The sequence below is a fragment of the Cordyceps fumosorosea genome, assembly GCF_001636725.1.
Source record: "Cordyceps fumosorosea ARSEF 2679 chromosome Unknown scaffold_5, whole genome shotgun sequence".
Lineage (NCBI taxonomy): Eukaryota > Fungi > Ascomycota > Sordariomycetes > Hypocreales > Cordycipitaceae > Cordyceps > Cordyceps fumosorosea.
The window spans coordinates 1,268,734-1,284,281 of NW_017387305.1; the positions used below are offsets into that span (position 1 = coordinate 1,268,734).

The 15,548-nt window shown below is 56.1% G+C and overlaps 3 protein-coding genes across 3 annotated transcripts; 2 read left to right on the forward strand and 1 right to left on the reverse strand.

The window, feature by feature from the left end:
• Positions 1 to 3,579: 3,579 nt before the first annotated feature.
• Positions 3,580 to 6,378, forward strand: ISF_03092 (tyrosine-protein phosphatase non-receptor type 6; the record flags this gene model as incomplete). Its single annotated transcript, XM_018846698.1, has 1 exon — positions 3,580 to 6,378. One exon carries the CDS (start codon positions 3,580 to 3,582, stop codon positions 6,376 to 6,378), a length of 2,799 nt encoding a protein of 932 aa, XP_018706426.1.
• Positions 6,379 to 11,472: 5,094 nt separating this feature from the next.
• ISF_03093 (Oligopeptide transporter) lies at positions 11,473 to 13,359 on the forward strand (the record flags this gene model as incomplete). The annotated part of the gene is made up of 2 exons (XM_018846699.1): positions 11,473 to 11,504; positions 11,577 to 13,359. The coding sequence occupies 2 exons, from the start codon at positions 11,473 to 11,475 to the stop codon at positions 13,357 to 13,359; spliced, it is 1,815 nt and encodes a 604-aa protein (XP_018706427.1).
• Positions 13,360 to 13,575: 216 nt separating this feature from the next.
• Positions 13,576 to 15,499, reverse strand: ISF_03094 (Amino acid/polyamine transporter I; the record flags this gene model as incomplete). The annotated part of the gene is made up of 4 exons (XM_018846700.1): positions 13,576 to 14,013; positions 14,076 to 15,072; positions 15,134 to 15,204; positions 15,308 to 15,499. The coding sequence occupies 4 exons, from the start codon at positions 15,497 to 15,499 to the stop codon at positions 13,576 to 13,578; spliced, it is 1,698 nt and encodes a 565-aa protein (XP_018706428.1).
• Between the last annotated feature and the right edge of the window lie 49 nt (positions 15,500 to 15,548).

The following is a 15,548-nucleotide window of genomic DNA, read 5'->3' on the forward strand; positions in this document are numbered from 1 at the left end:
AGCTTGCGTTCTCGCCTGGTGAAGCTGCGGGGCAGAGAGACAGAACGCGTGCTCCGTGTGTGATCAGGGGACTCGCACCGAAACGGCTTCAATTTTCCAAGGGGGGTTGTACAGCGGAGTTGTGAAGCGAATCCAGTGACTGGGCGCCTCAAGATATTACTACTGCACCATCAGATGCGTTGTGGCTTTTGTCATGCAGCCAGCAGCCCGGCCGCGGCGCTTGGGATGGCCGTGATTTACATGCTGCAATGCCAGCTGGAAGGCCACAAGTTGTCTGAGTGAGTGGTTGTTCTCCTGCAGGATGCAAGAGCCACGCGAAGCTGAGCCGGTCGGCGCTGGAACGTGGCACAAGGGGAGAGAACGAGAAACAGGCAAGCCCTCTTCGGAGGCCGGCATACCCTGTCCGGCGCTGCTGTGCATAGCGCCGCGGCTGCTGTGCATGGTACATATATCCGGCTGAGATTTCATGGCGGACCGAGTGTTACTTGAGAGCTGTTAAGCATACTCGGGCTGGTTCTGCATCAGGCATCGATGACTACCAGTTACGGGTTTGGAGGGGCAGATGGCAAGGTGGTAAAAGGGCGGAGAATTCAAGCCTCGCCACCACTGGGAGATTTGGCCCGCGAAACGGGTGGCAAGCTCGATATAGCACGCCATTGGCAAAAGTTCTAGACCGCACAGGAGAGTTAGATATTGGATTTCCGGTCGATATAGGGGAGGAGGCTCTTTTGCCAGGATTATGTTGTGTGGTGGTGGTGGTCACATTATCGGATTTTTGTGTAATGTCGTACCAGGTTCGTTCGGCGGGTATTCATTGGCAAGCCGAGCTCTTACACGGGAACCAAGGAGGGCGTTACAGGCGAGACAATAAGGCCAGAAAAGCAAGATTTGTTCAGGTGCGCGCCAAGACTAGGTAATCACCAACTCCATTTTAGGATAGGCTGCGGCCGCCCCCTTTCTTATTCGGGTGAAGTGTTGAAGAAAGCACAGTGTAAGAATGGGAATAGAAGGGGAAATTCTTGCTGGGCCAACTCCAGCCAAGTCAGGCAAAGACGTTCTGGACCTCGCCGGCCGGAACACTATGACGTGATGGTGGGCGGTCCAAGCATGGCGGGATACGATTCGGAGGTACAAGCGTGGTACGTGCACGACGAAGCCGCTACGTCACAGGAGGAACTGTAACAATCATGGACACCAGTGCAGCGGTAGAAGTCATCGCAGGTCCGTCGACTGCTCGCTGACTTTTGGGGGGTCAGACGACGCTGATGGGTTGAGTGGGTGAGTGAGGAAGACGAGGTAGTTGGAGGGAACGAAAAGAAGAAGACGAGAAGAAAGCAGAAAGCCGGAACCGAAGCACATCGTCCTTTGACCGGTCAAACGTGGTGCATGTCGGCCGTTGTTCTGGGCCCTTCTATTTCCAGCCCGGCTCCCTTGGCCAGGCTCGATCTGCTCTGCGCCGTGTCAATCAGTTTCCCCTTTCAGGCCCCTCCACCGCTACAATGACCTAATGTAATGGCGACTTTTGTTCGCTGGGATGGATGGTGGGCAGGTACCGTGCAAGTACCTATCTAGCTAGCCGTGGCGCTGTAAGCAGAACACACAACGGAACGGCTGCCGCAGCGGTTGGAACAAGGTTGTCAATGCTCTATTATTAACTCTGTATTTCGTAATATACATGCGTACGGATAGGGAGGCAGTGATGGCAACTGCATCATGCGAGAGTGACTTGTACATCACTGTAGATCGCTCTTGGTTGACATCGGCTCCGGATACCAACAACGAATGCCCTTTCAGTCTTTCTCCTCGTTCAGTTCACGGTTTCTCTCCCGCTCAGTTACCAACTTCAACTTGGGTCCACGACCCAGTTATTTCCTCACGAAAATCTTGCTTTCTTCCCCCACAGAAGTTCGGTACACTAGAAGCTCGACCGGCCTGGTCAAGATCTTGAGCCGCGTTCTGCTGGGCCTGTTTTATTAGTTCGTGGCACCAACTTGGTGTGCCCCGTCTTGTCCCATGTCTCCCACGCTGCACACCAACCGACCCAGGCTGTTACCGCCCCCTTGTCGCCCGTTGACCTGCTACTGGATACATCCTCGCTACTTTGGCAAAGGAGACAAACCCAGTTGAACATGGCAAAATTGGCCATGAGACCCCCCCGCCGCTGGCGCCCCCCCCAAAACGTCTCGTCTCATTGGCGATTCTAGGGTGAAGAGTGTCCTGTTTGGCATTCTCGGCGAAGCGCCCCCGTTTCTAGTCCCCTGGATTAATTGTTATCATGCCCATGGCATGGCGAAGAGTGTACTCCGTAGCAGACGAAGAAAATGTGAAATGGAAGCAGGTCGAGTGACTCGAGGACCCTGCATCGGCGCAGTCCAGGCCCTTGTTCGTCTCCAGAACATCGTCATCTGGCGTCCGCCATCATCCACAGCAACTCCTTCCCGCCCATGACCGAATGCCAGATAAGACTAGGGCGGTGGTGGCAGACAAGTTGGCTATTCGCGTTCCCACTCTGCCTAATAAGCCCATCCCCATCCTATTTCCAAGTAGAAGGGATGCTGGTTGGCAGCAAAGCCGATAACTTGCTTGGTACTTACACGCTTGCCTGCCCACACGCCCACGCCCACGCCCACGCCCACACACACACACACACACACACACACACAATCACACAATCACACAACTCTCTCGGCGCACACTGATATTCGTCCTTTATTTCTTCTACACATGTAGGCTTGCCCTCCTGCTGGCGGTCTGGTTGCTCCTCTCGGCCACAGTCTTGTCTTCCGACATCTCGTCGTCTGTCTACCTGGATCAGCGCTTTCTTCTTGCTCGCCGATCCGGTTTGTCCTTTCCTTTCGCGCCATTCGCTGGTCGATTTGCATAAGCCGACGCCCCCCCCCTTTCATCGCTGTCGTGTCTCGCTGGCTGCACCTGCATCTGCATCTACCAGCCGCTCGCTCGCTCGCTAAGTTGTCGTATTATACGTCCCATATTGCTCGACTTGTCCTTCCCGTCTCTCGTGGAATCAATCCATCGCTGTCTGAATCAATATCCTTGGTCAGCACCTCCTGGTCGCCTCTTCCGACACTGCGGCACGCACTCAGCGCAGCAAGCAAAAAACGCCACTGGACAAGGCAGGACCCTTTTCCCACCTACCCCTTTCGCGCTCCCTTCTTCTCGAGCTCGATATTAAAAAGAAGGAGAATTTCTTTCGATTTGCTTCCAATCGCAATTGACTAAGGTGATTTGTCGTTGGTTGCTCATTACCCGTTGCGTCGGTTTTCTGTTCACTTTGCGGCTCCGCCCTCTTGTTTCTCGCCACCGCCTCCCTTCCCGCCCTTACGTCACAGGCTGAACCCTGCAAACCGACGACCGACAACCGACAGCCTTCATTGAACCGCCTCTGCCACGACGCACGCGACGCTTTTTTATTCCTCGCCATCTCTCCAAAGTTGATTCAAATCGAACCATGGACTTTTGAAGCCGTCTTCTCGGTCGATTTCGAAGCTGATTGGCTTCTTTCGCTCCTAATTTTCACTTCCACTCACCAGGCCTCCCCAAATGTCTGTACAATACACCATGACGGCTCACACTGCACGAACCCCCGGGGTATCAAGTCCCCATAATCTATCTAGACGACCTTCACGAACCATAACGAAATCAACCACACCCCTCTCTTCACCCCGCGCCGCGTATTCCGTCGGTCAGAACCACCCGCCCAGAGGCTCTCCCGGTCGCCGAGCACCACCACGCGCCCCGAGTCCCAACTATTTTGGCCTGGTCATCGATTCAAACCTCGAGGGGGCCGACTCTTCAGTTCCCGGAAAAGACAACTGGAGCCCAGCCGGCTCCTCAATAAAGTCCTTTGCCGCCGCGCTGCCCAAGACTGTACCCCTCGAACCCAATTCCGAGTTTGAAGCCTTCAAAAGGCAGGTGGACCGCAATCGCGGGCCCTCCTTTGCACTTCCTACCACTAGCCATGTTCCCTCGGCGTCTGCTCACATGGCCCGTCCTCGACCGGCCCGCTGGCATTCCCATAGTCATGAGCCTCCCACAGAGCCGTCGTCGTTTCGGCTAGCATTGAATAGAATACGCGCCGACATGGGCCCGATGATGAAGCCGGACGCTGATCAGAGAAGCCTTCACGACTCCGCATACGTATCGTTGGACTCGAAGCGTAACTTGGATGTGTCCTTGAAGCTACCTCAGGTTGCCCCTCCTCCGCGGGTTGCGTCCCCGCTGCTGATGGAGGAAACAAAACAGCCGTCAAACCCGACTACATCGGTAGAGCAGTACCGTGATGAGCGACTCTCACTCAACGAACCTAAACCACGAAGACAATCACCAAGCATCGGTCTACCGCGGGCTTCCACCCTACCAATGAAGCTAGATGCCCAAAGCCCCTTTATCGCTGGTGATCAGCTAGCCAACATTATGGAAGCCGGGGATATGGATGGGGTATTGCTCATTGATGTTCGCTCGGTTCAAAATTTCTCACAAAGTCGCATCAGGCATGCGCTCAACCTGTGTATTCCAACTACGCTGTTGAAGCGCGCCACCTTTGGCATCGAAAAGCTCCAGGCAACCTTCCAAGACAGTATCAACTCGACAAAGTTCAATCGTTGGAGAGACATGCAATGGATCATAGTCTACGACACCAACGCTTCCGATAACCGCGATGCCTTTACAGCCCAGAGCATGATCAAGAAGTTTACCGCGGCCAACTTCTCCGGCAAGACTGGGATTCTCCGTGGAGGTTTCAGTCTTTTCCGCCAATCATTCCCTGCACATGTTGACACCGAGCCGACTGCAGCGCCGGCCACGAAGTCGCAGAATGCTTCTTCAGATTGCAACGCGGTTGCCCCCGTCATTGGTGGTGTCATGCTACCAACGAGCATGCAGGAGCCCAACCCATTCTTCTCCAACATCCGCCAGAATATGGATCTTGCAGATGGCGTTGGCCAGTTCGATGTCCACTTGCCCGATGGTCTCGAAGCCTCGTGGCTCCCAATCTGGCTGCGTGTGGCAGCTGCGCCTGGGGACCACGGCAAAAAGGTCTCTGACAAATTCCTTCACATCGAACAAGAGGAACAATCTCGGATGAGGAGCGCGTACGCTGCATTCAACCCTAATCACGCAAAGTCTGCCAGCAATATCCAGCTATGCGGCGTGGAGAAGGGAGTCAAGAACAGATACAAGGATATTCTTCCGTTTGAGCACAGCAGAGTCCGTCTAGAAAACAAGGCTTCTGGTTGCTGTGACTACGTCAATGCCAGTAATCTCTCTGCTTCGCGTAGCAACAAGAAGTATATCGCCACACAGGGTCCGCTGCCGGCCACCTTTGAGGACTTTTGGTCCGTCGTATGGGACCAAGATGTCCGTGTCATTGTCATGCTGACAGCAACGACGGAGGGCGGGCAGCTGAAATGCCACCCGTATTGGGAAGGTCGCGAGTTTGGGCCCATTCGCTTGCGGCCTTTGTCCGAGAAGAAGGCATCGCTTGACGTTGAGAAATACAGATCGGATTCTCACAGCACACCGGCATCACACGCCTCGGAGCGTGGCCGGCGCCGAGCCAACACCACGACGGCATTCGAGGCGGCACCAACCCTATCACCCGACGAAGAGGCCCCGTACGTTATCATACGCAAGTTTGCGCTGTCGCACACGTCTCATCCATTCGCGCCGATACGCGAGGTCACCCACCTGCACTTCCCTGGGTGGCCTGACTTTGGGACTCCTGCTAAGCCGTCGCATTTGCTTGCGCTGGTAGAGCTGGCCAACGTGATGCAGCGTGCTGCACTACCCGTCGAGACCGCCGCTGTTGTTGAAGCGCACAAGGCAATGGAGGGCGGCGCGTTGCCCATCGCGTGGCACGACGAGCCAGAGGCCGATAAGAATTGCCGACCCATGCTGGTTCACTGCTCGGCAGGCTGCGGCCGCACTGGCGCGTTCTGTACTGTCGACAGTGTCGTTGATATGCTGAAGCGAAAGCGTCAAGCAGATCTCACCGGCATCGCTGTCAAGGACGCAGAGGGTGACGTCAGCATGCTCAACCCTGCCGAGATGTCGGCATCGGATTGTTACTTTCAGCTGAACCTGAGCTCCGCGGCTGACCAGCTCGCAAACCTGCCCCATCAGCAGCGAAAGTCGACGGCACTCGACACGAGGTGGCTGAATGACGACTCTGTGGACTTGATCCAAAAGACCGTGCAGGACTTTCGACAGCAGCGTCTCAGCACGGTGCAGAGCCTGCGGCAGTATGTGCTGTGCTACGAGACGGTTCTGGAATGGATGCATTGCATGCAGGACAGGACGGCAAGCGCCCTGGCCGGACGTAAGCGTAGTGGCAGTTTGACGCTGACGCTCCCTCACTAAAAACGGCCCGAGAGAGGGCATAATGGAGGAGGAGCAAGGACGAAAACGACATGGAATGGCGAACACGGCGTTTGAAAAACATGAAATTTACCATCGGAGGCGCTCATCATGCATAGCGAAGCGAACATGCATACCAAGCAGTCACTTGTGCTTTTTGCCTTTTCCTATAGTATATGTACACCGGAATCGAAACAAGGAACAAGGGACAAGAACAGCGAAGGAAGCATCATTTCGAACAGAATAACGGGAAGCATGGGAGATGTAATAGGCTTGTATATAACCTCTGCGTAATTGTATTTTTACTGCCACTCCTGGACAACAAAGTGTCTTTGACTGCCTCGTTTCAATGGGCACACAAGGCGGAAGTGTGCCCGACACGGACTCATCGTTGGTTTTTGGATGGTGGGAAACGCAGTGCTGTACAGACAGACGTTCACACACCAGTCCTCAGTCGCCGGCTTTCTGGTGTCCTGGTTCTCCTTACCCTTTCTCTACTTCCCCTCTTCTTCCGCTCCTCCTCATTAGCACCCAACCCTTCCGCCATCATGCCAGCCGCACTCTCCTCGCCGCTCAGAACACCCCAACCTCTTTGTATGTTCCGCCACACCGGGTCTCCCCGTAGCCAGTCACGCGGTCTGCCTCGAAAGGAGGCGCTCATGGCCACAGCCGGCCGGTGGCCAGAGTAAGACACGGGCAGTCGAGCACCATGTACACACGCACCACCGGCAAATCAATCGGGCGATCAGGACTAGGCGCAACAGGCCACCGCCCAGCGTAGAAAGGCCATCCGAACTTTTCGCACACCCAGGGCTAGCAGCAGCCCGCCTCCCGCCTCCCCCCCTCCTCCTCCTCCTCTCGGGCGTGCCGCGAGGCCTGCAACTCTGGCTTCCCGGCACGATGGGGGGCTCGCCGAACGGCTGCCCCGCGGAGCTCCGGCACGACTCTTTGTGCGGTGCATACAGTTTGCCGCGGGGTTCTTGCAGGTGCAACTGACAATTCGGAGAGAAAAAAAAAGCCCATCGCGTTGAACGTGCACGGAGTTCGCTTTGAACCAGCCTGTCTAGCGACGTAGTCTGGAGTAGAACTCACCTGTTCAACGTTGAAGAAGTAATTTACCAGGTTCTAAAATGTGCTAAACACTCCATGGTAGAATTTCTAGAGCTACATGTTTTGCATTGGTGTTCCGCTCGTGACAAAGAACATCGGGGTCAACTACGCAGAGGCATATAATAAAAGATAGCGCAGCAGCTTCCATCGATCTCAGCTACGTCGGATGCCAACATCCGAACATCTTCCGTAGTATAGTGGTCAGTATGCAAGCTTGTCACGCTTGAGCCCGGGTTCAATTCCCGGCGGGAGAGCCGCTCTTAAGAGCGGTTCACTTTTTGTTGATGCTTATTTTTTGTTTCTTTTTTTGTTCGAAATCTTGCATGAATTTTTTTTCTTTCGGAATTGTCACTTTACTAGTTATCTCGCAGTATTTAGTATGTTAATGTCTGTTGGCACACTGCGCCTCTAGGTAGGACAACAAGTTACATAGTTAGTTGTTGCTCTAGGAAAGGAAACTTCCTGTCAGTGCAGCTTCCTAGAAGGCATCACACGAATAAGAGAATCCCGGCTCAGCCGGCTTTTCCAAAACGCTTATATCGAATGATGTGAGACATGTTCACCTCGCACGCGCAAAAACCCCGGCCGTCACAACGCTGCAAGCGCGGGCTGCTTGTGCGCTGCACCACTGGACCCTTTCGCCACTTTTGTCTGTTAGCATCCAATACTCCGGATTTAATTGACGCATTCCGCCGGAGACCCAGATAGAATTGCAGCTCCTGTGGAGTCCTGCAAATATCGCCCCCACCGATAAAACGATTGCATTACATGGACGCTTGAAGTCATCGGCGGGGTCTTGCGGCGGCGGAAATGCAACCAGCTCGACTTCACCAGTTTCTTACTGGAAAAGAGCCAAAAACAGACTGGTGCCGGCAGTCTCGGCGGTGGCACTGGGAATATTATCAATGTTCAGCGTTTGGTGGATACAAAGCTGAGAGGAAGCCCATCGAAAGGAGGCGATTCATTCTAGCGCAGACGTGGTGGCGCTTTGGGAGCCGAGCCGTGACAGGTTCGCCTCAACTGGGAGCGAGCTGGAGCCGTCCCACAGAAGATAAGGGGAAAAACTTTTCTTGCATCGGTCCTGTTGACAGGAGATATTTCCCAGTCAAGACGAATAAGTCACGCCATTGACTATTATCATGATAAGGAGTTTGCCTGAGTGGGTGGACGTAAGCGCAGGCTTGCCGAGGCAGGTTACGCAAATGGGAAAGCCGACCGATCGCCAACGCCCTGTAAATTATTATTACGGCAGCGTCAGTTGGTGGCTTGCCATCGAGCTGGATGTTGCTTGGGGCTGGCTACTGCCATGTGTGGCTGCCGCGTCGGCAATGTCGGCGGCGGGTCCAAGCCTGCCGGCCGAGAACAAGGCCAAAGTTTAAAATTACTATTCCGTGGAGTAAGAGCCCGTATAGAAACAAGTGGCGGTGGCTAGCCAAAATCCCAAAACTAACAAGATTACAGCCCGGACCAGCAGGTGCGGCAGGATGAATGTGACGTTGTAGGGGTCGGTGTTAGTTGGCGACGCAGGAATATGCTGGGAAACTCACTGAGAACTGCTTAGCTAATAAGTGCCAGCCTGAAGAGAACCCAACAAGGCACTAACAGTCTCCCCGAAGACTCCCCGGCTACCTCAATTTTGTCGTATGACGAACTAGGTTGGGTCGCGCCGTTGCGACCTGGGGTGACGTTGGCAGCGCGATTTGCACCGAGGTCAACAAATCAGCAGGGTCGTTAATGACTTACAATGCTGATGAACTTTTGTACGGAAAGTCTAGTCTCCGTGCAGGCTTATAGTGAGAGTTGGCTTCTTATTAGCTGACGGTTTGGAGCGGTTTGATGAGGCCCATGTGCCGGTAGTGGCCGTGCCATCCACGTCACTGTGGCGCTCGCTTGGTTGGCTTGGTGGCATGGGCTGAGAGTTTCCGGGACGGGAGTTTCAGCCAACAAGTGCTGAAGGAGCTGATTTCCATGTCTTGAGAATGTGGCGAGCTGATTTGGGACACCCTTTCTTTGAAAGAAAATGGAGTCAAAGCTGAAGAGGCTTAACAAGCGGCTGGAACGGCTGAGTGAAGCATCGTGAACCCTAAACTAGCAGAATGTTTTTCGTTTCCACCGTTCTACACAACGTCGGACTTGTTGATGCGGGAGCCCCATGGGGAGGGCACATGGCCGTGTCATAGAATTAAAAAAATGCGGCGAGTTGCGAGAGACCCTAGTTTCCATTAATAACTGTTTGGAGACGGTGACAAGGCACTGTTGCAAGAGAAGTGGATAGGAGCTGTGATGAGAGTCGGGCGCCCCTTGCTTGTTGGAGAGAAGATGATCCAACGCTAAGAAAAAGGTAGAATGTGAAATGTCGGGGCGAGCGAGAGGATTGGGCGAGCGGCATACAAAGGTTGGATGGCAACAAAGACAAAGGCTCGGGTCGCTATTGGCTCTTGCGGCGTGGGAGTCAAAGAGCCTGATGGGGGTCACTTCCCCTTCCCAACGGTGACTATCCGCATTTCGTAGACAATTGGCTCGGTGAGGGTGCGGAATGTCATTGACAAAAGGACCTTTTGTTGATGATCCCATGGGACCGTCGCAACAGGCGGGGCTCCAGTTTATTTCTGGGACTGGCTGATGGCTGGAAAGCGAGATTATGGGTGTGTGGAAGCCCGTGATGAGACCGAGTTTGCAGGTGCGGACACACCACCGGGCCTTGGTAGCATGAGATGGGGAATCCGTTTCCTGGGGTGTGGTTCACTGGGTCACTGGTTCGTCTGGTTGTCACGGGTCTCTTCTTTGCTTCTTGTCCACTTTCCCAGTCGATTGCAACTCTTTTGACGATCTTCTTGATGCACGCGGGCCGTAGCTGCCCGGCGTTTTGCCCTTGGCCATCGCCAAGCGGCCTGCCTTTGACAAGTTCCGATCGAAACTTGGCGGGCGGGGATCTCTTGTTTTCTTGGCTTGCAAGGCGTTTTACTAGGCCAGACGGAAAGGCGAAAAAGGCAGTGGAAAATTTCTCCGGGTGGGCTTGGCGCTAGAGAGCGAAGTTTAGGCGTCTCGGGAGGCAGGGAGGCTTGCTGTACCGCAAATGCGCCCCTTGTCTTTGGGGTGGTGCTGCGGGTTTAACGCATGCCTGGCGCAACTTGATACAGGACGAGGCGTTACGCCACCTTGGGGGCGGCTGCTCGGAATAGTTGGCGGCGAGAGGGAAAGGTATAGAACTTTGTTTGATGATGGGATTTGAACAGGCAAACGCCTCACCATCGGGGATAAGGTACCTATTCCTTTCTGATGACTAGTTTCGACCGTGGAAAAATTCAGACGGGCAACTCCGTTGCGGAAGGCCCTTTTGGGCAAGTCCTCGATTACAATTTAGGTAGGAGGTATTCGTGCTTTTGTCCATGTGCCCAGGAAGATGTCGGGACTGTTGTCCTGGCCGCAATACCACTCGACAAAAATCCCAAAATGCCTCGGGTATATGGTAATAAATACAGGTAAATATAGGCAAATGCACAAACCCTGAAAAAAAAAAAAAAATCCCCAGCACTGTTTAGCTGCCCTTTGTTGCCTCTTCGCCCGGGGCAAATCCTAGGCCGTCGACTTTTGACCTCCACCTACATACTCAAAGTGGATCCTCCGCGGCACCGCCGTTTTGGGGCCTTGTTCGCCTTCACTCGGTCCTCGCCTCCAGACCCTCTGGACAGGAACCGGGTGGTTTCCCCCCATAGTTACCATATCATAGATAACTGGTGGTACTTTTTCCCTTTTGCACTTGCCCAATCAGCTAGGTCGTAGTTAGTTAGCTAGTCCGCCCGCCCGCTTGCAGTAATACAACTCCCCCGGGCCTTGCTGTTTATCTACTCGACTCGTCCCACCTCGTAGTTGTTGTCGAGTTCTCTTCTCTCTCGTCTCCCCTTCTCGTCCTTGTTGCGTCGAGTCTTTCTCCTCCCCTCATTTCAAGGCCGTACAATCCCAGTGCAGAGAGCACCTCTCGCAGCCATGGCTACCAATCACGAGGATGCCGCCGTTGAGTAAGCCCAACCTCGTCCTCCACTTACACACACAGAGACAACGACCCTCTCTAACACACCCTCGCTTCCCAGGCTCCATGAAAAGTTCTCTGAGCGCGTCCCCAACAAGCATCACGACGTCGCCGGCGGCTACATCCAGGAGCCGGACGTCGATGCGGCCTCGTCGGACGAGAAGAAGGACCTCGAGAACGGCCTGCCCACCGCCGACGGCGAGGAGCCCTCGGCCCACGAGCGCGCCACCCTGCGCCGCGTGGGCGAGAGCCTCCCCCCCTCGGCCTTCCTCATCGCCTTCGTCGAGCTCACGGAGCGCTTCACCTACTACGGCGCGCAGGGCCTGTTCCAGAACTACATCAGCCACGACAAGCACGGCGCCGACGGCGCCAAGGGCCTCGGCATGGGCCACCAGGCGGCCACGGGCCTCAACCTCTTCTTCCAGTGGTTCTGCTACGTGACGCCCATCCTCGGCGCCATCATCTCGGACCAGTACCTCGGCAAGTACAAGACCATCCTCATCTTCTGCGCCGTCTACTGGGTCGGCCTCATCTTCCTATGGACCACCTCGCTGCCCTCGACGCGCGACGTCGCCGGCCTCCCCGGCTACATCGTCGCCATCATCATCATCGGCCTCGGCACGGGCGGCATCAAGTCCAACATTGCGCCGCTCATCGCCGACCAGTACCAGCGCCGCCGCATGGCGCTGCGCACGGAGCCCACGGGCGAGCGCGTCATCATCGACCCGGCCATCACCTACCAGCGCATCTACATGATCTTCTACTGGTGCATCAACATCGGCGCGCTCTCCCTCATGGCCACGCCCTTCATGGAGCGCTACGAGGGCTTCTGGACCGCCTTCCTCATGTGCTTCTGCATGTTCAACGTCGGCATCTTCGTCCTCGTCGTCCGCCGCAAGTCCTACATCATCCGCCCGCCGCAAGGCTCCATCATCACCGACGCCCTCAAGGCCATCGGCATGATGATTGTCGGCCGCAGCACCGACGCGCCCAAGAACGCGTGGCGCGCTGCCCACGGCAAGTCCCCCGTGCACTGGGACGACCACTTCGTCGAGGAGCTCAAGCGCGCGCTGCGCGCCTGCAAGGTGTTCCTCTTCTACCCGATCTTCTGGGTCTGCTACGGCCAGTTCTCGTCCAACTTCGTCACCCAGGCGGAGCAGATGCAGGGCCACGGCATGCCCAACGACTTCATGCAAAACTTTGACTCCCTCTCCATCCTCGTCTTCACGCCCGTGCTCGACCGCCTGATCTACCCGCTGCTGCGCAAGTGCGGCATCGAGCTGCGCCCAATCGCCCGCATCACCATCGGCTTCTGGCTGGCCGCGCTGTGTCTGGCCTACGCCGCCATCGTGCAGCACCTGATCTACAGCGCCGGCCCCTGCTACAGCTTCCCCCGCGACAAGGACAACTGCGCCGCCGCGGTCGGCCAAGACGGCGTCATCGTCTCCAACAACGTCCACATCGCCGTCCAGACGCCCGCCTACGTCTTCATCGGCCTCTCCGAGATCTTCATCTCCGTCACCGGCCTCGAGTACGCCTACACCAAGGCTCCGCCCAGCATGAAGTCGTTCGTTCAGAGTATCTACCTCTTCACCAACGCCTTTGGCTCGGCCATCTCTGAGGGTCTCGTCCCCGTCTCCAAGAACCCCAAGTTCGTCTGGATGTACTCTGGCGTCGCCATCTCGTCCTTCATCGCCGGCTGTGCCTGCTACGTCCTGTTCCGCCATTACGATGCCCAGGAGGAGGACATGTACGATCTCGATCGTGACGAGCCCGAGCTGGAGATTGGCAATGAGGCTGAGGGTCTCCAGGCCGCCAAGGAGAAGCGCGTGGAGGGACAGTAACGTATCATGTAAACGGTGTGTATGTGTATGAAAATATAGAAGGGGATATAACGTATATACGAATCAAATGTTTCAACCCATTGCTCTTGACTTGATCTTGCACTGGAGTTTGCATTTGGCTGGTTCATGCACTATGTAGCGAATAAGTGTTTTAGGTAATTATGCAAATACAGCGCTTTTGCTTGCTTGCGTGCCAAAAATGGAATTCATTGCACATCAATCTCTTTGTTTTTGAATAAGAACAACCGGGCCTTGATAAATGTGACGAGCACGCACATAATACAAGACTACAGACAAGCCCATGAGTCCAACAAAAAGAACGCAGGCCCAGTTGAAGTTTTCCGCGGTGAGGTGATAGCTGTTGGGCCAGAAGCTCCAGAAGAACGACCAGCAGGCGTAGACGAGGGCGGTGATGTTGATGGGCAGCCCCCATCTGCCGAGAGACCAGCGGGAGTGCGGCAGCGGCTCGCCATGGACACGTCTGAGGGCGACGCAGCCGAGGCAGATGACGTAGGTTGCCATGAGGGCGACCGTGGAGAGGGAGAGCATGGCGTTGAAGGCGACGGTCGATCCGATGTTGATGAGCGAGAGGACCATGCTGAATATGCAGGTGAAGGTGACGGCGTTGACGGGGACGTGCCAGGTAGGATGGACCTGGGAGTATGTTAGTTTGTTGGGTAGGTAGGGAGAGGAGGACGATGGCGGCGGAGACATACAGCACCAAGCCACTTGGAGAATGGAAGCCCGTTGTCGCGAGCAAAGGCAAAGGTCTGGCGTGAGGTGGAGGCCAGGCTGGAGATGGTGACCATGATGAGCAGGACGAGGACAACGACGGTGAGCCCCGTGGCGCCCTGCACGCTGCCCGTCGCCTCGCGGAAGACGTACATGAACGGGAATCCCGTCTTGTCGCTCAACGCCGCCTGCACGTCGCCGATCGAGAAGAGGTACGTCAGCAGCAGGCCAAACGTGAACGGCACGTTGAGCAGAAACGACCAGACCATTGCGCGGGGCACGATCACCCCCGCGTCCTCAATCTCCTCGGACATGTGGGCGACCGAGTCGGAGCCGAGGACGACGAACATGGTGGAGACCTGGCCGACCATGACGGCGAGGGAGACGGAGGGCCAGCCGGCGCCGTTGTCGGAGAAGCCGGTGAAGACGGCGGCGGCGGGCTGCTTGGGGGCGAGGACGAGGAGGGTGACGACGACGGGGAAGAAGGCGAAGACGTGGACGGTGACGAAGATGCCCTCGGCGAGGGGCAGGTGCTTGGCGCCGAAGACGTTGAAGAGGGAGATGGCGAGGACGGAGGCCATGACGAGGAGGGTGCCCTGCCAGCGGGCCGGGTCGTAGGCGGCGCTGTTGAGGGAGACGAGGCCCTGGATGATGGAGCCGATGAGGAAGGCGTCGAGGGCGACGATGGACTGCCAGGAGACGGCAGAGAGCCAGCCTGCAGAGGTGGGAAGGACGTTAGTAAGAGGATGAGCAAGGAAGGGATTATGAAAGGAACAGGGCATGCCGGAGAGGTAGCTGAGCAGCTTCTGGTGGCGGCGCGGGGCAAACTCGGAGACCCAGTGGTACTGGCCGCCGGCGGTGGGCGCCATGGAGGCCATCTCGGCGAGGGAGAGGACGATGAAGAACTGGCCGGTGTAGGACCAGCAGAGGGACCAGAAGAGGCCGGGCATGCCGCCGGCGGTGAGGCCCTGGGTGTTGGAGCTGGTGGTCTGGTGTTAGTGATGGTGACCGAGAGCAGCGAGAGAGGCAGGAGGAGGCTCACGTTAGGAGAATCTCCCAGGTGCCCATGACGCAGGTGGTGAAGCCAATGGTGGACAGGAGGCGAAAGTTTCTCTGGAAGGTGGGTTGTGGTCAGCGCTGCGGGATGGAGGAGATGTGACGAGGTGGAAGAAGACGAAGAAGAAGAAGAAGAAGAAGAAAAAAGAGAAAAACGCACGCGAAACTGCTGCTTCTTGCCCATGCGCTGCATGTCCCGGCGGTCGTTGCTGGTGAAGCCCTCCTGCAGCTCCTTGTTGAGGGCTTCGTTCCAGGCGGCGTCGTCGTCGGGCCCGGCGCCGATACCGCCGGGTTGAGACTCGGCGGCGGCGGGATCAATGACCATCAAGGCCGGGGACGGCGGCTTCTCCATTATTGTGATGGTGGCAGAAGTGTTGTATACGCCGACCGGGGGGGGGGGG